The sequence below is a fragment of the Rhinopithecus bieti genome, unplaced genomic scaffold (assembly GCF_001698545.2).
Source record: "Rhinopithecus bieti isolate Rb0 unplaced genomic scaffold, ASM169854v2 scaffold_12642, whole genome shotgun sequence".
NCBI lineage: Eukaryota > Metazoa > Chordata > Mammalia > Primates > Cercopithecidae > Rhinopithecus > Rhinopithecus bieti.
In genome coordinates, this window is record NW_016807465.1 from 838,336 (window position 1) to 862,159 (window position 23,824).

General features: G+C 39.1%; 1 protein-coding gene across 1 annotated transcript in view; it reads left to right on the forward strand.

Moving 5' to 3' along the window:
- The window catches only part of U2SURP (U2 snRNP associated SURP domain containing), a 62,668-nt gene extending 55,792 nt beyond the window's left edge, over positions 1-6,876 (forward strand). Inside the window, 2 exon segments of the mRNA XM_017882279.1 lie at positions 1,261-1,437; positions 2,616-6,876. Of these exon segments, the coding sequence (XP_017737768.1) occupies positions 1,261-1,437; positions 2,616-2,757 (319 nt within the window). The 3' untranslated portion in view covers positions 2,758-6,876.
- The last annotated feature ends 16,948 nt before the right edge of the window (positions 6,877-23,824 follow it).

The window sequence follows — 23,824 nt, forward strand, 5'->3', positions numbered from 1 at the left end:
AAGAAAGATAAAGAAAATTGGAATCTCGCTCCAAAGACAAGAAGGAAAAGATGAGTGTACTCCGACAAGGAAGGAAAGGTATAACATTTCTCATATTTAATGCATTTACTGGTTTCAAGATTTGCAGTGGTGTTTTATAATATTTTCATTATTGATGCCAGCAAACTGGAAATGTTTGTTCATGATAAACTTGTTTGGGTCCTGCCTGCAGAAGGCGGAAGTAGCGGAGAAATGGGACATTTAGTTGGCACTTAGTTAACTGGGTGCATCATCCCTTCACGTGGTTTATATGGTATCCTTAGCCTTAGTTCAGTGCAAGATTTCAATTACAGTATTAGATATCAAACCTGAGGCTTGTGTAACAAAACAACTTGCTAGATCTTCCTTGTTGCATCCAATTTAAGCATTTTTTCCTAGTATTTGTGCTTGAGGCTGCTACTTGTAAACTTGAGTCTTAGTCTTATCTTTAAAGGAGATTGTTGCATAGGCCATAGGTCACTTTAAGTCTTCATTCTAATCAAAAGCATTTCTCTTTCAGTTTTTATTTCTTACTCTCACAGTTCCTAAATCTGATTGAGTAAAGAAAATTGTTTCCTTTAACTGAACTGAGGTTTTCCTAATAAAAAGACCAAGCCATTGCAAATAATAGTCTAGCTTAGTCACTCTACAGATAGTTACAAATAACAAGTTATGCCAATTGGTTAAAAGTTTGCCACTTTTTTTGTCTTTTATTACTATTTTGACATAATTTTAGATTTACAGGAAAGTTGCAAGAATAATATAATTGATAGTTACCCTTCACCCACATTACCCAAATGTTAAAAGTATTTCTACTTTCACTTTATTCTTCCTCTTCTGTCCCATCTCCAACCATTTAAGAATAATTTGCCAACATGATGCCCCATTCTCTTAACCACATTCATTTAACCACAATAAAAAGAATTAGTTTAGGAAATTAACATTTAAAAAAACTGATATTTAATCCAGAGACCTTAATTGAATTTTGCCAGTTGTTTTAATAACCTCTCTTATTGCAAAGAGAAAATCCAATTGAGTTGAATTCAGTTGTTGTCTGTTGACAGCCTATCTTTAGGACTTACTTGTTCTTGTTACAAAGGACTTTGAATATTGTTAAAAGTAACATTACATGGTTAGAATAAAAGAGTAAGCTGGTAGGAATTAATAGCTAATTTAGTAAAGGAAAATGAATACCTGATCCTTTGCTCATTTATGGAATGTTTTGGGGGCTTTGTTCCATAGGAAGAGGCGACACAGTACATCCCCCAGCCCATCTCGCAGTAGCAGTGGTAGACGAGTGAAATCCCCGTCACCAAAATCGGAGCGATCAGAGCGTTCAGAAAGATCTCATAAAGAGAGCTCACGGTCCAGGTCATCTCACAAAGATTCTCCTAGAGATGTTAGCAAAAAAGCCAAAAGGTAAATGCAAGTCATTTTTGCTAATATTTCAGATACCAGTTTCCTTGTCATTTCATCAGCTTTTGAAAATAATTTGGTTGGCACACATTTTTTTTTTAAGGATTTTAGAAAACCAAAGAGGTACACTTTCATTTTTGGTTATTGCTCCCCACCTCCTCTTCCCAATCTCTTTCATGACTGAAGTGAAGGCTTCCAACAAGTGAGAACCAGCCAAGAATTTTAAACATCATATCCAATGTTTTCTGTGGAATAGGGTTAGCTGCTTTACTTTTCATTCTCTTCTTTAGTTTCTATAGAATATTATTGGATTTTTGTCAAAGCTGAAAGAAACACACATTTTTCCCCCATAGCAATATTATTAGCAAGTTCTTGGGTAGATACTTTTGGAAATACATATCATAAATACATTTTTTTCAGTATGTATTTTAGTATTTCATATACTTTTTTTCCTTTAGTTCCAGAAAAATGGTTCAGAAATGTATTATTTATCTGGTGATACATAGAGGAATTTTCCTAAGAGCTAAAACTGCTTTATATGCTAATACTTTATTATTGTAACTATTTTTAGTGAAATCTTTATAGAATAGATACCTTTCTCCTTTTCTAAATGGCACTTGCATATATATGTATGTATGTGTTATATATGTATGTATATGTACATGTGTGTTTATTGGTGTGAGTAATCTTCATGCACAGCACTTACAAAATTATAATGTCTTAAATGATGCCCTTGAATGATACTGCAGTAGTTGTTTGCTTCAAGGTGATAAACTTCAAAGCTGCTGTGTTTTTTAAATTTTGTGAATGATCGTAGTTGCAACTTTGAACTTTATCTTGTAGAAATTTGGGGGTTATTGGTCACTTGGGGAGCTTGTTAAAAATGCGAATTCTTAGTTCTAACCTCCAGAGATTTTGATTCAGTAGAGCAGTGATAAGGCACAGAAATCTGTCTTTATAAACAAGTGCTCTACTGATGATCATTGATGCAGTGCATAGTAAGTACAAAATAAATCCGTGTGTGTGTATGTACAATAGAGTTTAAAGTTTAGAAGTTCATAGTCTTATTCCAGTGATTTTTCACCATGCTGTGTTAAAGGTCATTTTCAATAGTTTAAGGATAATCAGTTTTGATCACATGAGTTCTTTCTTTATCAATTGGGATTTTTTTGTTTCCTTAGATCACCATCTGGTTCAAGGACACCTAAGAGGTCTAGGCGATCACGGTCTAGATCCCCTAAAAAATCAGGGAAGAAGTCCAGATCCCAATCCAGATCTCCACACAGGTCTCATAAAAGTCAAAGAAAACAAACACTGACGTAAATTTTAAGATGCTGTCACTTATTGGAAATGCGATTTGTTTTGTGCCTGAACGGTCTGTTTTTTAAAAAAACAAAAACAAAAAATCAAATGAAAGAGCATTCCTGGGGTTTTTTGTTTGTTTGTTTGTGTATGCATGTGTAAACTCATGAGCAACTGCATCTGTAGATGTCATTGTTTTATATTGTGTAAATTACTTTCATTGTGGCTATTTCTCAAGATGAAATTTTTATTGTTCTAATGGATTTCATCAGAAATGTGTATAATGGATCTGCTGACAGTAGTAGTATTTTGTTTTAGGATGTTGTGACTTAGCAAAAATAATACAGATGTCTTCCCCCCTTTTGTAGCTTTGACAATTTGAATTAGATTTCAAATAAAATCTGAACAGAAAACTATAATGTTGTTTTTTTGCCCCACCGGTGGTATTAAGTCCCTTAAAGTCCTACTGAGTTTCACACTACTGTTGTGTTTCTTATACCTGATGTACTTTATAAGCCCCAGTGTTCAAGTAGCTTAAGTTTTATATTTACTAAGATGACTATCCAAATTAAGGAACCTGAGACTCCTGTTTGGTGGTTTGCTAACCATTTTGTTTGGTAAGTTTCTCTTGGGTAATACTAATACCCAGATATCAAAGACTAGGTAGATATAGCATGGCGTTTTGTTAGTGGAATGCCTGGATAAAACATTTTTTCACAGAAGCAATATGATTTCCATACATCCAACCTATGTTCTGAGCAACTACTTACTTTTAGGGGGAAATTAAATATCTTTTCAATTCCTCTTCTATTATGAAAGAAGTTTATTTGTCAAACAAATTTTCTAACAAGGTTTGCCCATAGAATTCTCTTGTATGATCGTTGACCTTTTATAATCTTCTGTAGGCTATCTTTCAAACATTGGCATCAGAATATTTTTTACAAGTTTCTGTTTAAACAGCTTAGTTGGTTCCCCGCCTACTCCTCCACCCCTGCCCCCAAGAGACTTGGGTTTAGTTGTAGCTTTTAGTAAAATTTAAAAATAAAAATGTATTTCAGGAAAACTTAGTATCTAATGGTTTGGTAAATTCAAGGGTGCAAGAAGTTGATTTAAAACCATTTGGCAGAGTTGAACTCTTATGAAAATAAATTTGCTACGGTATGAGGAAAAATAAAACTTGTGTAATGGTCTAATACTGCTTAAATATAAAAAGGGTTATGTAGAATTGAAACTGACACTATTATTTGATGAATCTTGATTTCAGTTTTTATGTAGACACTTTAATACAGTGGTTTTGGATGGGGTTTTTTTCCTCCCTAAAGAGAAAGTAAGAAAACTATTCTCACAATGGATTATTTTGATTTAGCTTGCTTTTTTAAAAAATCTTTTCAACTTGTTTTACTTAATCTTGCCTAGTCACAAAATAAGATATGCTGTACCCATGGTTTGAAGAGTAGCTATATTAGCTGAGCAGTGGGATATACTGTTTCCAAACGGTGCATACCCACAGTAGCTTTGGAAATGAGCCAATCACTGTTTTACTTAATGGTTCTTATCAGCATGGAAATATTGCTTGAAAGTCATTTCCTTATTCACTGTTTTGTTAGTCCATTTTGTTAGGAAACATTAATTCCTAAAAATTTGTTCAGAATAATTAAAAGTGAACATTTGGTGCTGATACTCAAAAACCTATAAATGTAGCCATTTAAAAAATAACATGTTTTTCTCTCCTGTTCATTGCCTGGGAGAATGGAATTTTATATAACTACCTTTCTTTGCAAAAATAACGGTAGTGTCAAGTTGGTGGTGATTTTGGCATTCCATCTTACACTGGTTTCTAGTATAGGCTTAGAAATAATTGGTCAGGTAATAATCTTTCCAGTCAGGTTGCAAGGGATGCTTATTTCTCTCTCTTTAAAAAAAGACATCCTGCAGGATTGAGTAGAAAATTTTAGGTCAGTTTTGGGTGCTTACTTGTAATATTTTTCCTACTGCATTGGAGTTTAGCAGTTCTTTTTTTCTGGATCCACATACAAGTATCATAGTTTATCTTACAGTGGGTGAAACTGACTTTCTTTTGGTTGGGTGGGTGAGGATTTCTTAGGCCTGATAGAATATATATTCTGCATAATTTGTTAATGTACATATTAGATTGTATTGGATTTTTTTCTTGAATTTTTAGTGGAATTATTAGATAGGTTATTTCCAGTTTTACTTCATGACAGAATATCTAGAGTAAACCTACTCTAGATAAATCCATGAGTATAAAATCATAGAGTAAATCCATGAGTAAACCTCATGGATTCTGTGAAAGTTTAATGGGATCAGAAATTGGTGACTTATAAGGGGGAAGATATTCTACCATATTTTTATAATAACATTATTCATGTTTCTTGTCTGAAGGACACTCAAGTTACAGAGCAAAATTTCTATAGGTTCACTAGAATGTTCATAGGCACGGTCTTCCAGTTACAGGAAAGGTCATGTTCTATCTGTGGACACTTACTGTCCTCTACCACAGCTACATGCCAGAGTTGTTTCCCACAGATCTTATAAAGGGCATGATTTAGGCTCTTTACCCTCCAACTTAATGTTTATACACAGGGATTATTTACTAGGTTAATGACATTTAACTCCCCTCTCTTCTGTAGGTGAGAGAAAATAAGTAAGTGTTGGTCTGTTTCTTACCAAAGAGAGACAGACCTATGATGGAAAATGATCATGTCTCTGAATTTTTTCTTTAACGATATAGTTCCTTGTTATAGATAGTAAGCATATGGGAATTGCTGAGCTATAACATGTTGAGAAGTTAGAAATTAAAACTAACACAACAAAAAGTGCTGAATCAAAAGATGCTTTTATTTGGCTCAGAATATTTTTGGCTTTTCTGCTAAAGGTGGCAGACGTTACTCTACACAGACCTGATTTTTCTTTATTGCAGACCATTCTTGTGGGCTTACCCTGAGACTTTATCCCAATTAATGAATCTTGGAGGGAATACTTGCTTATTTGTGACTTATGTATTTCCCCCCAAACTTTAATATTCTTGAGCACTTGAAAATACTTTTGAGAAATTTTAACTGTGATTAAATTTATGTTTATTAGAAATATTCTGTACATATTTGCCTCCATGGTGGCATAAGTTCTGAAAAATATGACCATGACAATAGTTTATCATCATTGTTATTCAAAATAAGGGTAAATAAATCTCTGTATTGCCAAAGTGACTTAAACTGTTCTGATGACCACACAGTGTGATTTCTTTAGCAGAAAAGTTGGTTTTAAAATAAATAGTACCACTTTTCTAAGACTGTACAGTTTAAAAATAAGTTTTTTTTGTTTGTTGTTTTCCTCTTAAGTTTTAGTGAAAAGCCTTATTACAGAAAATTGTGCAGATACTAGTGAGGATACTAGTATAAGTTTAAAGGAACATGTGACTGTAAAATCTCACATTTACAAAGTGCTTGGTCTCTTCATATTTCACACGCATGTTTTAGAATAGATTTTAGGGAGTGTTTAATTCATTATCCTTTTGACTTTTAAAATTTTTGTTACCAGCTTCGTAGGACTTAGATAATATATAATATAAGTGCAAATTCCAGGGGAAGTGTGATGATAGACTAAAAGGTGGGAATGTGCTGCTGTTCCATGAGCCTTGTTCCATTGTTGAAAATTTGATGCCTCAGTGTTTATTCAGTACCACCTCATGGAGCTTCAATGTAAATGGATTATATGTATAATTGGTAATTTGTATAGTTTTTGTAGATTGTAGATTAAATGCACTCATCATGTCACATGTAATTGTGCTTGGAGTATTTGTGTTTTATTATTTTACTTCAACGGGTTCTTGTCTGTTACATCTCTGGTGATTTGAAATATTAGGAAAGACTGTCAGAAATGAGAATAATATAGTTTAAATCAGTTGGGCTAAAATATTCTACAGCAAGACAATTTCTTTTGGGTAAACTGACTTACTTTTGATGTAAGGATTAGGTTTATTGTTGAGCTGCTTTCCAGATCAGACTGTCACTTTATAGTTTTTCTACATAAAGATTATATAGTTGCAAACAAAGGTTGTGAAATTTCCCTTTTGTTGTTTTTGACTTTTAATTAATAAAAGTACATTGTTTTCATAGCAAACTTAGACTGTCCATGTAATTTTCTCCATATTGTTTTTCCGATGCAAGCCCAGTTAATAGTTTTTCAGCAGCTTTCTCTCAAGTGAAATAAGTGATGTGACATGTTTATCAGTTATGGCTAAAATGTTACATTTTACATGTTTAAACTATAATCAAGTATTTTCATGCTAGTGGTTCTCTTGGTTAGGAAATTTCATTTCCTTATTGGCTGCCTTTTTTAAAAGTTATTTTATTCTGTTTATTTCATTGAGGAAAATTTTAAACATTCTACAAAAGTAAATAGTACAGTGAACCTTACATACCATCAACATGCAGATAACAACTTATATGTATCTCTAAATACTTTGTTTTTAAAACATGCCTGCAATGTCATTGTCACATTAACAAATCATTGGATCCTTTTAAAAAATGACAGTTATTTTAATTGTGAGAAGAGGCTCATAACAAAATTTACCTCTTAACAACATGGTGTTAGGTATACTCATATGATTATGTAGCCGATTTCCAGAACTTTTTTTGTCTTGCAAAATTGAAACTCTGTACCCATTAAACAACTCATTTCCCTCTTCCTCCCCCGTCTCTCAGTATCATCATTCTACTTTCTGTTTCTGAATTTGACTACTCTAGATACAACATATAAGTGAAATCATACAGTATTTGTCTTTTTTTGAGAGTGCTTTATTTCACTTAGCATAATATCCTCTAGGTTCATCCATATTATACCATGTATATTGTTTTCCTTTACAAAGCCCACTTTTTCTTTGCTTCCATATTATGGAATTTGAAAATGATTTAGCCCAAATGGTTCGTTAGTATTTTCTATTTTGAGTAAAACTTCAAAAGAGAACATGTAATACCAAGTGTATATGCCAACTACTCCACTTTCTTTATTTTTTAACCATTTTCACAACTTTTTGTGCTCTCTGTTCTCTTTAATGGTTACATATGATGTACTTTGATAACACTTCATATAATGGGGTACAAAAGACACTTTTGAAACAAACTGATTGTGAAATTTTAGTGGATTAATACTATTAATGACCATACTTGAATGCTTTTTTAGTTTTATTTATTGCCCAACGAAAAGAAAAAATTTTGACATGTAGTAAACTCGCTGATTCGATTATTCATTTTTTTCACAGAGAAAGGAAAATAGCTTTTCGATTTTTTTCAAGTTATTTTCTCCCATCCTTAGGAAACAGTGTGTCAAACTGTTTTAGAATAAATAACTTACTTTTTGATTTTCAAACGAGATGTGGCATGGCACAGTGGGGAAGGAAGAGGAAGGGCCTGGACTGTGGAGTCATATTTGGATTTGTATATCAGCCATTCCCTTTTATCACCTGGAAAGAGGGGATATTAACCTTGAATGGTTATTGAAAGGATGAAATCACATGTACATCACTGGCACAGGGTTGTCATACAGTGGCGCTTAAATAAATATTCATTATTCCTGAAAACTAATGGTGGGAACATCTTATAACTAAAACAAGATAAAGAATAACACTATAATTCCATAGCACTGATACCTTTAAAAGATTTCCTTGTACTTGATTTGTATTCAGTTAACAGATTTTATAAAGTTGGTGATATGTTGGCATTTTTATTGCATATGGAGTACCACTTCATAATCTGCTTTCCCAGTGTTTTAGATGGCATTTAATTCTTGATCTCCTATGAGAAAAACTATTAAATAGATTTTAAAATATACTTTTTATTAGTTGTCATTTATTATTGTGAATTCCCCTAACCAAAGTTCCTGGAAGGAGGAATCCTATAAAGGAAAATCTAAATGTAAACAGCTGAAATAGGGGATATGTGGAAAAAGCCTGGACAATAGTATAAAGGATGATGAAGCACTGGATTCTTTGTCCAAGTTCAGAGTAAAAGAAAAATCTACAGATTATCAGAGCAGAGCAGCAGTGTGCAGTTTTCACAAAATGGGTGGACAGAAAACAGTATCCTGTAAGAGAATTAAGAGGAGGGCTAGTATTGTGAGTACAATTGAACTCCTGTGTTTTTGTATATTTGCAAGTTACAGTTTGTATTTTCAGATTATCCAATAATAAGAAATGTACCCTAAAATTACTTTTAGAATAGAGTTCCAACCATATGGAATTTGGAAAGGAAATTACAGTTTAAATTCAATTCAGAAATTAACCGCTTTGTAGTAACGTCCTCAGGACATGTGAAGTTCTTTGGAGTTCTCACAACTGCACAAACGTAAATCTGGAAGAGCACAACTTTGATTAGAAATCCTATTTTGTCCTCCAAATAGCTGAAACATTGACTTTGGAAAGAATAAGCACCTTGCTATATAGTTTGGCTACCTAGGCCACTAAATATTCTTACTACATGAGGGTGGTATTAGATGATTGATACGGTTTGGATGTTTATTCCCTCCAAATCGCATGTTGAAATGTAATATTCCCAGTGTTGGAGGTGGGGCCTGGTGGGAGGTGTTTGGATCATTGAGGCAGATCCCTCATGATTGGCTTGGTGTGGTAGTTCACATGAGGTCTTGGGGGAGCATGGCACCTCCCCCATCTCTTGTTCCTGCTCTTCCCATATAGTATGCCTGTTCTCCCTTTACCTTCCACCATGACTGTAAGCTTCCTGAGGCCCTCACTAGAAGCAGATGCCAGCACCATGCTTCCATACAGCATGCAAAACCGTGAGCCAAAATAAACCTCTTTATAATTTGCTCAGCCTTGGGTATTTACAGAGATGCAAAATGACCTAGTAAAATTATTTTTGTTTCAGCATATTTTGTTTTATTGCACTGTGCAATAGCTACTGGATGTGAGGGGTTTATTAAGAACATTTGGGAAAATGCTTTTCAGATGACTTGGCTGTGTTAACATTTTAATAAAGGATCTGTCATATCCTTCACTTCTAGTAAGCAGTCTCTCTTACAGGATGTACAAAGGTATCAAAAACCAAAAAACATTCTAAGTAGCTATTTTATATTTTCTAATCACAATAACTTTTAGCTAACATGAACTTAAACTGTAAATGTCAAAGTTACCTATTATGAATAGCTTACATATTTCATAGGATGCTTTCCTCAACTTTGGATACATCCTATCTTATTTTAAGAATGTGTTCTCCCCAGAAAAATATGCAGCATGTCTGATTCTGTGCCAAATACTATATATGTGTAAATTCCACAAAGCAAAAATATCAAGTATTTCTACAGAGACATTTACATCCAAAAATACTGTTTTAATTCTGAATTGATTGCCCTGAAAGCATGTGTAATTTGACTTAAATAGCAGGTATGTTAGAGAAAGTCTTTAAGCAGGGAATGATCTTTGTACTTGTTTGTTCTCATGACTGACATGACATGGAACTTGTAAAAACTCAGAATATTCTTTATTTGCATGTATTTTGTAATAAGTATATTATTTATTTTGTCTATATTATATAATAAAACCATGACTAATAATTTATGAAGAATGAGAGAACAGTTTGGTGTTAAGATAAAGAATTACTGTCCACTGTGTATTTCAGAGCCTGTCATGCCATTTATAAGTTGCAGAACTCAACTGTCTAGATCAGTTTAGTGTATTTCTAGAATAGTTTATCTTCATGACTAGCAATCAGTGTATATACTGATATTGTCCTCCCAGTGAGTGACTCTCTTCAAGTGCCATAGTGAAATTCAAAATATTAGCTACACAGATCACCACTTCGTAGCTTTGTATCTCGTATGTCCGTATATAACTTTGATTATAGAGAAAAAGCCTTCAAGCTATTTTAGTGTCCAAGTGTACTCATACCTACCCTTCTTTATTCCACACTTGGACCCTTTGTCAAGTGTCCTTGCATAGCACCTACTGGGCATCTAAGGACCCTTGAGGGTCTTGCAAAGCTTATGACTGTATGGAAGATGGTTTACCTCTGGTGAAACAGACCCTTTGGATGAAAACAGAGGAGGATATAATAAACTTTTGAAGAAAATAGAGGACTTGCTCTGCCCTACTTGCCTCTTCTGATTGCCTTGCAATGCATTTATTCTCCCCACTTTCTCTGCAACTTTTAGTTTTTTCCTTGCAGAGTGTTGGAGACAAGGTGAACGTGATCAGCTGCCTGGTCTTGAGTAAGATGGTGTTTCTCTCTATTAAATTTGTGCAGATTCTTACGTTTGACTGAAACACTGCCCACTACAAAAAGAAAGACTGGGGCAAAGAGATGAAGTATTAGATATAATTACTTTCATAATCTTATATGTAAATAAATCTAATTGCCAAACCTCAGGATCTTTGAGTTCTTTGGATATTTTTGTGGAAAGTGATTTCTGTAGATTAATTTTGGACCTTGATCATCTTTAATGAATCTAGATGAGCTCATACAGGGCTTGAAAGGACAAGGTTCACAGAACCGGAGTGCCTCCTTGAAAACCTGGCTTTTTGTGTTGCGTGGCCCAGCGGGACTTGCCCAACAATAGAATAAAATACCTGGACTCCAGAGACCCAAAGACTCCCTTCAGCCTTCAGCCATTGCAAGGCAATCACTTCCCAGCTGTTTGGTCTCAGTCAAGATGTTTAACCAAGGTCTTTTGAGCCCGTTTCCTCATTTGCAGCATGAGTGTGCCATCTACTTTACAGGATTCTTCAACAAGTTGAACATCTACTATGCACCAGGCCCTGGGGAAATATATAGTGATGAATAGAACAGACAAGGTCCTTACTGTCTTGGGACTTACGTACAAATGGGAGGAACCAGACGAAAATTTGAACAAGATAGTTTCAGATAGTAAAATGTACTGAAAAACAACAAGGTGGTAGGATAGAAAGTGAGGGAGGGGTACCTTTCTTAGGATGGTCAAGGAGAAACACTGGTGGTGAAGTTGAGTAAGAAGGTAGAGCTGGCTGTGTGAAGATAGGGCACCAAGTGTTTCAGGCCGAAGGTGCTGGAAGTAAGCACATTTAGAGGGAGACCATGTTGGCGTGCTGAGAAATGGAAAGTAGTCAGTGGAGTTCAAGTGCAGTGAGGAAAGGACAGTTTGGTATGAGATGAGGTTAGGTAGGGCTTGACAGTTTTAAGCAAGGGAGTGAGTGACCTGATGTAATTTCAAAAGACACGTCAGCTGCTGTGTAGAGACAGAATGGGAGAAGGACAAGAGAAACAGGGAAACAAGTTAGGAGGTTCTTGGCTGTGAAGATTAAATGGGATTATATAAATACAGTATCTAGCATGTCCCAAGCATATAGCAGCTCTCTAATAAATAATTTAACTCCTCATTTCCTTGGATATTGTGATTCCTTTCCCTGCAACAGAGGTTGTATTCACCCTAAGATTAACTTCACTTTAGTGCTGTTATACAGAAATCAAACCAGTGGATGATCAGGACGTAGCACTCCTGTTGTTCTTAGGCTGGTATAGGAGGAAATTATAAATTGTGTAGACTGCAGAAGCAGTCTTTAATGCTTCTGTAGTCACTGGCACAACTACCTACTGCACGGTGGTGTGTTAATAGATGTTACTTGGAAAAGGGAGTTGTGTGATAAACTAGGTTGGGAAATCCTGGACTAAATAGGCTTCTTTATAGCAGTACTTCTCAGAACCTTGAGTATGTACTGTGTATCCCCAGGCAGGAGACATTACTTATTTTCCAAACGTAACTGATCTCAGAGGTCTAAGGTTCCACAAACACTTTCGAAAACACTTTAGAACTGGGATTGGGCAACTTTGTTTTTCAGAGTCTGATGATGTAATTAATGGTTTGGCTAGGTGTGTCAGGGTCTTTGGGTACAAACAACAGAGACCATCTGTAGCTAAATCAAGAAAAAAGGATTCGTTGGAAGCCTATGGAGGCTCAGAGAATTGACAGTGTATCTGGAAAGCCAGATGTAGGAATCAGCAGGACAGGAGACAGTGGCAGGACAAGGAAGCCAGAAACACAGATGGGGGCAGTCTGGCCAGGCTTCAGCCTTCAGCCTCTCTGTCCATCTGCTGGAGGTTCCGGTTCTAGGAAGGGGGCACTTGATGGACCTAGCCTTTCATGTTATAAATTTTTAGAAAATGTAACTTTAATGACTACAAATTATCATTTACTGTAGGTTACTTTGCCAAGACCCTGTTGTTAGAAACTGGGTTGTTTCCATTTTTTTCTTTTCTAAGGAATGCCGTGATGAACATCATTATGCATAACATTTTGTTTTCATTCATTTAAAATTATTGGAATTGTTGGGTCAAAGAATATAAACATTTCAAAGCTCATGTGATGCATGTTGCCAACTTGCCTTCCAAAATGTACCATTTTGACTTCCTCTGATGTTGAGGAATGGGTGCTTTGCTGCACCTTTGCCAGCACTGGGAATTTATGACATGTCATTTTAAAAAGTAATTCAAATTGGATGCAATTACTTGCTCCCAGCTGTTAAGGTTTCTGGGGTCTATAAAACAGGCAAATTTTGGCAGGCTATAAAGATGACTGAAGTAACTGGTCTAGTCATCTGAAGAAATTGGTGGGTCTAAAGCAGTTCCACCTGCATATGCCATACTGTGTGGCAGCCTTGTCCCTAGATCATAGATTGCTTTTGACAACCAAGATAGAAGGCCAAAGACTCCCAGTATGAAGCTATTGTAATAAAATAAGTCTCTATGCTATTTTTAGAAAAGAGAAATTGTATAATATAAACTTAAATGTAAGTCTTTGGGTATCTTCATCTGTTTTCAGTTTTTATGTGTAATTTTACTGGGTTAGGGTTTGTTTGCTGGTATATGGTCACAGGGAACCTTCTCCTCCCCTATGACTCTTGAGCTGGAATGCTGTGGGATCCTCCTGCACTGGAAGTTAATCCAAAACTGGACCTTAATGTTCTTGTCCTCTAAATCTTATCTTGTGAATCATACCTCTCCTAAGCTTCCCACCCCTGTCCTCATGGGTGACGAGACACCTCCCACCTTCTGGGCCAAGGAGGAGCCAGGGCTTTTGGTGTGGGTGTGCCCCTTTCCCAACAAGGGTCAGGTTAGGAGTGAACCTCCCTTAAGCCTTTACTTCCGTCACCAAAGGTCAAGAAGAGAGACTTTCACTAATTAAAAACTGATCATGAGAAAACTATAACACCTAGCCCTCCCTCCTCTCCTTTCCCTCCTCAGCTTCTCAGAACCTCTCCTATGTCATTTTCCTACATTTGACCAAGAATGAACCCAGTCCTTCATCCCAGGTCATGCCAGTTATCACGAGAAGCCCAGACTCAAAGGTTACACCTCACCTCGGACATTCTTATGTCCTGTTCTTAGCAAAAGCCTCTGTATCTTCATCCTCCTTTCTGAATGTTCCTATTACCTTCTGGTGTGATATCTGGACTCTGAATTTTGGAGGACAACTGAGGAAGGTTTGTGACCTCTATGTATTATCTTGTTTGGAAGTTTTGCGTTTGAGTTCCCATATGCAGGTGCAGCTAAAGGGCTCCCTCCCTTTCTGTAGTAGACATTGAGGTCTTCATGGATCAGGCAGCCCCATGAGACTATGATTTCAAGGGTGATGAAAGATCCTAGACAACTTCCAGGGCATTTTTTGGACACATGCATTTAAACTGGGTCAAAGCATCATGTTACCTAACAGGAATACATTCAGAAGCTAATGCATTTGCATTCAAAGGGCAGCCTATTATCTCGAGAACAACCCTGGATCAGAGTCAGGCAACTTGGCTTCTTGCATGAACTGACTGAGCTTGGGCAATTTATTGTCCTTGTATCTCAGTTTCCTTGAGTCAAATCACTGTTTCCCAGACACCAGTCCACTGACCAGCTACATCAGAATCTTATGGGATGCTCTCAGAACTCAGTCCCTACCTCTGAGATTCTGGTTCAGCAGGTCTGGGGTGGGGCCTAGGACCTGATGTACGTATAGTTTCTTTTAATTACGGAAAATTCAAACATATACAAAAGTAGAAAGACTAGTATAACATGACATTTACAGCCACTCTAATTTGTGCTAAAATTCCATACATAATTTTAATTGTACATATTTTTGTATGTTTCTGTACAAGACATGGACTTTAAAAGTACCATTAGACACCAGAAAAAAAATTAACAGTGGCTTCTTAATATCATCAAAAATCCTATCAGTGTTCTGAAATCCACAACTATCTTACAAGTTTTTTTTTTTTTTTTTTCAGTTCGCTTGAAGTCTTTCAAATGAAGTTCATGCATTATGATTGGTTAATATATCTCTTAAGTGGCTTTTGACCTACTGATGTTCCTCAGTTTCATTTTTGCCCTTTAAGCTTGTTACAGAGACTCAGTGGTTTGTCCATGAGACTTTCCCACAGTCTGGATTTTGCTGAACACCACACCCACCACCCCGCTCCCCAAGTTTATTTTCTGTAGATCAGTAATTTAATCTAGAGGTTTGATTAGATTTAGTTCAAAACTTTTGTCACGTCTACTTTACAGATGATGCACACTTCTTTCAGGGCCACATAATGTCTGCTTGTGTCTCTTTGTGACATTTGCAGCCATTGATCATCATTGCCTGAGTTCGCCAATTCATTAGGGTCACAACTGGTGATTCCTAAATTTATCATTTCTTTTTCACTTATTACTTGAGATAATACAGAGAAACTTCCTCACCTACTATTGACTTACTCCACAGTACAGTTCATGTAAGAAAGGCAGCCTCAATGCTTTTTTCCTTTATTTTCCAGTTTTCAACATCACTTTCATGCTGGGATATTATTACCATTCTCTAAAGTGACCACTAAAGTTTTATTGTTGTTTTTAGTATTATTATAACCTCATGGATTTTAATGTATTTGATGTGCTTTAATCCATCACAATTTTTTTTTTTTTTTTTTTTTTGAGACAGAGTTTCACTTTTGTTGCCCAGGCTGGAGGGCAATGGTGCAATCTTGGCTCACTGCAAACTCCGCCTCCTGGTTCAAGCGATTCTGCTGCCTCAGCCTCTCGAATAGCTGGGATTACAGGCATGCACCACAATGCCCGACTAATTTTGTATTTTTAGTAGAGACGGGGTTTCTCCGTGTCAGTCAGGCTAGTCTTGAACTCCCAACCTCAGGTGATCCGCTTGCCTTGGCCTCCCAAAGTACTGGGATTACATAGGTGTGAGCCACCATGCCCGGCAATCCATCACAATTTGTATCCTTAGAATTCCCCTCTTTGGCCAATGAGAGCCTCTTCAAGTTGGCTCCTGAAGTCCCTTTGGCACGTGACATTAATCTTTCATAGCTTGTTTTCTGAAATGACAAATTCTCCAGGCTCATCTTGTACATTTTTTACTCCACACCTAAAGCAACCATTTCTCCAAGGAGCTTTTGGGAACTCAGATTAAAAGACTCTTCAGGTTACCCTGATGTGCAGCTATGTTTGGGAACTGCTAGGCATCTGAGGTTCTTCCAACTCCAAAACACTGTTTTGTTTTTTCTTCTTGTTAATTAAAGTAGCAAACATATTTGAAATGATTGTTAAGCACTAATGTGAAATAAAAAAATACTTCAATGACATATTCTTCTCCTTTGTGCATTGCACTTTAAATTGGTACAATGTTTTAAATGCAATTTGACCAAATGTAATATGCTTTAAGTATTTTCATACACTTTGACCCAGAAATGCTACTTTTAGAAATCTGGTCTAAGGACTTTTTTTTTTTTTTTTTTTTTTTTTGGAGACAGGGTCTCACACTCTTGCCCAGGCTGGAGTGCAGTGGCATACATTGCTCACTGCAGCCTCGACTTCCCCTGACTGGGATGATTCTCCCACCTCAGCATCCTGAGTAGCTGGGACTACAGGCGTGTACCACCACACCCGGCTAATTTTTGTATTTGTTTTGTTTGTTTGTTTGTTTGTAGAGACAGGGTCTCCTTATGTTGCCCAGGCTGGTCTTGAACTACTGGGCTCAAGCAATCCTCCCGCCTCAGCCTCCCAAAGTGCTAGGATTATAGGCGTGAGCCACCGCACCTGGCAGAAAACAATTTTTAAGATATAGAAAAAGAGGCATGCATCAGAGCTTATTTGCAAATTGTAAACTTTAGACATAGCTCTAACATCCAAAAATGGGGAGCAGTTTGTAAGATTGCTAAGAATTTACTGCAAGGAATATTAAGAGGTCATTAAATGATGCCTGGGAGGACTATGTAGCTGGTTGCAAAATTGTATTTATGATATGTTAAAATATGCATACGAATAAAGTTTAAGATGGAATATATCAAAATGATAGTAGTAGGTTAGTAGACTTTATTACTCCCTACACTCTGTCCTTTTCCACAATTTTTCCAAAAATTACTTAAAACATGCACTTTAAAATTCTGTAAGTCTAATATTACATGATTAACTGACTTGCAGTCCTTTGTCAATTAGAAAGAACAGGGCTTAGGAAAGGAGGGGTCACAGAGTACAAGTCACAGCTCAAAGTCTGGGGCGATACCTGGGGAGTATTAGGACTGGAGGAGGAAGTGCCTGGCTGAGAAAGGCTGGTGGGTGTGACAGCGGACAGGACTCTGCCTCCCCTGCAGTTTTCCCTGAGCCCGTGTCTTTGTTTCGTTCCTCAGTGCTCATCAGCTCATCAGCTATGAGCAGGGGCTTGGAATCTGAAAGTCTCTTGGACATCCCAGACATTTCCCCACTGGGGAGTACTGTGAATTCGTTTTCACACCAAGAACATCAACAAATGCAGCTTGCTGGGGATGATGACTGTCCAGCCTGGCATGCTAAGGAATTTGGTAACCACTGGAATCAATAACAATTTGGGCTTATACTTTTAATGATCTAGACTTTGAGAAAGCTCCTTTGGATTGTATTTATTGGTGTATGAGGCAACTTTTCTCAAATCCTTTCTCACATCTGGAAGCCTTTGCCTGGCTTTCTCTCTCTCGACAGGAGGTGGTGCCTGAGGTGAAGCTGAGTGGGAGGAAGGAGAGAGAGAAGTCCTGGGACTGCTAGCACCCACCCAGGTCCCTTTGACCCCCATCTGCTGGTGTCTACTCCGCTTATCACCCTAGCATTTCACCCTCACAGGAGAGATGATGCTTGAGGAAAGGCAGACAGGAGCCACATTACAGAGGACATGGAATGCCAAGCTAAGAATTTTTGACTTTCTTCTGTAAGAGCCACAGGAACTTTTAAGCAAAGGAATGATGTGGTCTGGCATATAAATTAGGAGAACCACGCTGGTGTAGAATGGGGAAGACGTTGGCGTGAGGTGAAACCAGTGTGAGGGCGCCAAAGCCAGGCCAGATAAAAGGCCGTAGGTAGTAATATGGTAGAATGGTAGTAATATCCCAGGATGAAAGTGACAGAACTGGCTGCAGCAGAGAGGATGGGGTGGAGTCATCCATGGAGGAAAAGGCTGCTGTTAGTTACCAAATTCTGTTGCCTTTTCCTCCTTGGCACGTGGCTGGACCACTTGTCCTATGACTGCTGTAACAACAACAAACTTAGTGGCTTGAAAGAACATACATTTGTTTTCTTGGAGGTCTGAAGTCTGAAAGTGCTGGCAGAGCTGCTTTCTCTCGGGGGCTTCAGGAGAGAATCCTTTTCTTTGCCATTTCCACCTTAAAGAGGCCACTTGCATTGCCTGGAGTGTAGCTCCTTCTTCTGCTTTGAAGGACAGTCACTCTGAGAGGACTAGCTGGATTTCCTAGGCCGACTAAGAATCCCTAAGCCTAGCTGGGAAGATGACCACATCCACCCTTAAACACGGGGCTTGCAACTTAGCTTACACCTGACCAATCAGAGAGCTCACTAAAATGCTAATTAGGCAAAAACAGGAGGTAAAGAAATAGCCAATCATCTGTTGCCTGAGAGGACAGCGGGAGGGACAAGGATCAGGATAGAAACCGAGGCATTTGAACTGGTACCGGCAACCCCCTTTGGGTCCCTCCCCTTTGTATGGGAGGTCTGTTTTCACTTTATTTCACTCTATTAAATCTTGCAACTGCACTCTTCTGGTCCGTGTTTGTTACCGCTGGAGCTGAGCTTTTGTCCCACATCCACCACAGTTGTGCCGCCATCCCAGACCTGCAGCTGACTCCCATCCCTTTATGGCAGGGTGTCCACTGTGCTCCTGATCCATCCAGGCGCCCATTGCCACTCCCGATCGGGCTAAACGCTTGCCATTGTTCCTGCACGGCTAAGTGCCTGGGTTCGTCCTAATCGAGCTGAACACTAGTCACTGGGTTCCATGGTTCTCTTTCGTGACCCAGGGCTCCTAATAGAGCTGTAACACTCACCACATGGCCCAAGATTCCATTCCTTGGAATCCCTGAGGATTGAATACGAGGCTTGCCACCATCTTGGAAGCCCCTGGCCAACATCTTAGGAGCTCTGTGGGGGCCCCCACCCCCGCACAACCACAGCCTGTTTCTATCTTCATGTTTCCTTGTTTTTGTTTTGTTTTGGCCCTCTGCCCACCTGTATAATCCAGGATCATCTCATATTGAGAGTGTCATGCGCGTTTGTGTGAAGAGACCACTAAACAAGCTTTGTGTGAGCAATAAAGCTTTTTAATCACCTGGGTACAGGCAAGCTGAGTCCGAAAAGAGTCAGCTAAGGGAGATAGGGGTGGAGCCCTTTTACAGGATTTGGGTGGGTAGTGGAAAATTACAGTCAAAGGGGGGTTGTTCTCTTGCGCACAGGGGCCGGGGTGGGGAGGTTACAAGGTGCTCAGTGGGGAGCTTCTGAGCCAGGAGAAGGAATTTCACAAGGTTAATCGCTCAGTTAAGATGGGGCAGAAACAAATCACAATGGTGGAATGTCATCAGTTAAGGCCATTTTCACTTCTTTTGTGATTCTTCACTTGCTTCAGGCCATCTGGATGTATACCTGCAGTTCACTGGGGATATGATGGCTTAGCTTGGGCTTAGAGGCCTGACAAAGACTCTGACCTTAATCACTCCTGCAAAGTCTCTTTGGTACTTAAGGCAACATGCTCACAGGTTCACATGGGGATGAGGACATGGACATCTTTGAGAGCCCTTATTTTGTCTATTACACCACTGTTACCAGTCTGGCCGGAGGAATGAGGATGTCTTTTCAGGCCTGGCCCGCAAGATCTCCCTTGTCTTTCCTTTTCTCTGTGCTGAGGACCCAGAGGGGAAGCAGAGCCAAAAAAAAAAAAAAAAAAAAAAAAAAAAATGTTGGCGGTCTGGGCCCTGGATGGACCAAGCAGAAGACTCGTCATTCACAACTGGAAAATTTTCCACTTTACAGTTTATCACTCTAATTTTTAACATTTATTATCGCTTATTAAGTATGTGTAGAATTTAAAAATACCACTGAGGAACATAGACACTGGGCCTCGTTCAGTGGAGAATAAGCCTCTGTGTTAAGCCGCTGTTTAGTCAAGATAAAGATTAGGCTTGGAGTCTCTCTTGGAACCCTTTGCCTTTGAGGTGTCGGGTGGGCATCCCAGTCCATATCCAAAGTCCAAATGTGAAAGTAAGAATACATCTGCTACCTCAGAGTGAAAAAATTAATAAGGCAATAGATCTAAAAGAAATTTCATAAATGTTTCTCCTCCTTTCTATTTTTAAATTAGGTTTTCATAGAGCCGATTTCTGGGGAGAACAACGTATTTTAGATGCAACAAATTCATCTGCAGTCAGTCTTAGATCAGGTACCCGAGAGGCTCTGCAGCAGTGGGGGTGGAAAATGGCAGGAATGAGACCATGGTGGTTTAAGAGGGGAAGGACTGGAGGAACAGGGCAGGGGTTTGGGGCAGCCCTCACTGGTGGTCGATGTTTCTGGAGGAAAACAGCTTTGGTTAAGGTCTGAAGTATTTTTCAATTCTACACATACTCAGAAATAATATGAGGTAATAAGAATATTTAAAATGTAGAGTGCATAAACTGTACAGTGAAAATTCCCAGTGGCAATGGCTAACAATTTTTTGTTCAGGTTTCCTGAATTTTTTTTCTATTCACGTACTCATACACACACGCCCACCCGCCTCAGCGTTTTCAACTTGCCTTTGATACTTATGAGATCTTGGGTATACTTCCTGATCATTACCTATAAATCTACCTCATTCTTTAATTACTATTGAGAGACATTTAAGCTGTTGTTATTTTTATTTTTTCTTATTACAAGCACCATAACAGTGAATAGGCTTTGAGCACTGGGAGAGCACCTCGGGGACTCTATCCACAGAAGAATAAATCTCTTGGAGTGAAATTGCTGCATAAAAGAGTAGGAACATTTTACAATTTTAACAGCTATTTAACATTTCCTCCTAAACTATCATACCAATGCCCCTTTCTTGAGGGGCAGAAGTTGTAGAGTCAAGGAGGGGCTTGGAGCAGAGGGAGGATGGATTCTTGTTTGAAAACCTGAGGGAGACGGGAGGCTGGGGCCCAGAAAGAATCAGAACTCACTGCTCTGAATTGCAGGGGCCCAGGGGCCAGGCCCTGGGGAGAAGGGCCATGCTTGATCTAATGCTCCACTGTCACTGTATTGAAATTCTTATTTTTACAAAGAGAGGCCCCACGTTTTCATTTTACACTGGGTCTCACAAATTACATCGCTGATCTCCGCAGGAGGAAAACCGGGGTGGGGCCAATGAGTTCTTGTCCTTGTGGTGAGGGAGAAGCCACATGGACCACAGTTGGCTTGAGGTCTTGGGAAAGTTGGGCTCCTAAGGAGGGGGCGCTCAGTGCACCCAGCTGGGGTCTGAGGGCCATAGACCCAATGAGCAGCTGGACTGGGGGGCCAGTAGGAACCTTTGTATTTTGGCTACCTTAGAGTGTCCTGAAACAGTGCCCCAATGGTTCTGGAGTGTGGTCCCCAAGCCAGTGGCATCAGCATCCCCAGAAACTGGTTAGAAATGCAGATTCTCAGGCCCACAGACCTACAGAACCAGAAATTCTGGCAGGGCCCAGCAATCTGTGTTTCAACAAGCAAGCCCTCTGGATGATTCTGACAGGCACTCAAGCTTCAGAGCCACTGTCTAGACCAACCCTGAATCCAAGAGGGACCTCTCAGGGTTGGTTTCTAGAAGAGCAACAGTCTTCTGGCCTCTCAAGGCAGAAGTGAGCCCTACAAGAAGACACTAAGGAGCCTGACTTTTCTCTTGCCCAGGCCAAGGCGTGTGAAGGAAAAGCTTTGGACCATTACAAGCCTCCTGAGAATGTTAACTTGCTCTTTCTCCCCCTCCATCATGAACGTAATCTACGGGGCTAATAAAATGTCACTTAGGCCTCATTTCTGTGGGTCCCCTGGTGGACACATGATATAGTCTATAAGTTCTCCCCACATAGGGGGATAAAGAAAAGCCATGCAAAGACGAATATTCTAAAAGACTTATTAATGATGTGAATTCTGCTTTCAAGAAGCTAAAAGCCGCCGTGTTAGCTAATAGCTTTATGATCATATTTTAGACTCCTGGAAGTTACACACTTCTAAGGTAAATATCTTTGTCAGGAAAGGGGCCTCATGGGATGCACAGAATATGAGAATATTAGAATTCTAAAGGGCAGCTAGAGATGGTAATAAAGTTGTGTCTCATCTAGGAATAATTTTGAAAAATGCTAACGCAAATTGTAGAAACTCTCTGAAGAGTTAGTTCTTCGTGCTTTGGCCCAGTAGAATGAGTTATGAATGCACTGTATAGAATAGAAATTACAGAGCCACACTGGGTGTGGGGGGTGAGCCAAGATCTGCACCATCCCCCTCCACTTCCCCACTAGCTAGGCAGAGCAGATGCCATTTGAACTTGCAGTGGCTGAAGCTCAGGGGGTTGCACACATTTATTTATTTATTTTTGTTTATTTTTTATGTTTATTTTTTAATTGAGATGGAGTCTCGCTCTGTCACCCAGGCTGGAGTGCAGTGGCACAATCTCGGCTCACTGCAACCTCTGTCACCTGGGTTCAAGCGATTCTTGTGCCCCAGCCTCCCAAATTGGTTGGACTACAGGTGCGCGCCACCATGCCTGGCTATTCTTTTTTTTTTTTTTTTTTTTTTTGTATTTTTAGTAGAGGTGGGGTTTTGCCATGTTGGCCAGGCTAGTCTCAAACTCCTGACCACCCACCTCAGCCTCCCAAAGTGCTGGGATTACAGGTGTGAGCCACTGCACCCAGCCGCACACATTTAGAAACTGTGCAAAGGAAGTGCCCAACTCTGGTTGAGTGGAGGCCTTTCACTGTGCCCTGGGTGAAGGGCATGGCAAGCTGAGGGCAAACCTGGGGTGCCCAACTTCCCTACCCTGGGAGCCGGGGCACCACAAGCCCCTGACAGTCCTGAAGGGGAGCCATTTCTGCCTGGACACTTCTGTGCTGCAGGGAGAGGTCAGAGCTGGACCCTCCTCACTGCCTATCTTCTTTCCTTGGAATTCTACAAGCACTTCCTGAGTTCATCTGAACCAGGGCACTCCCTCCAGGTGTGTGGGAGGATGGACAAACTCAGCCTGCAGGCTGGAGAACAGTCTTCTTTTCCCTGCTCTCTGTAAGGTTCATAGAGACAGAGGTCTGCAGGTCTCCCTTACATGTGCCCAGATTTTGATATTCTCTCAGTAGCACTATCCCCTAAGAGGAATCTCTGGGTTTGCTATAGACTGGCTGGCTGCAGCCACACCTGTGCCTGTTGGAAATATGTGCAGGCAGGTGGGTGACAGACTGATTCACAGAATTTTCTCTAAGCTGCAGGTGTGAAAAGAAGATGAATTCAGGGTATCATAACTGATGAAAAGGCTGCATGGATAGAATGGACTTTCCAAGTCGTTAACACCAGCAGGAAAACATTAACTGGTCAGAGCAGCTTGTTGGGTCAAATGCCCCAGAGCCTCTGAGGGCTCTTTTCCTTCTCCTTGGTGTCAGCCCATTGGCAATCTCTTGTTCATCTTCTCCAACACATTTGCAGTGAAAGGGGACATGATACTGTTGGACAGATTTGCAAATGAAAGTATGTGATATTCTCTAAAGTTTGTGGGCATCTTCTCAACCTTGTAAGATTAAAAGAAAAGTCTTTTTTTTTTTTTTTTTTTT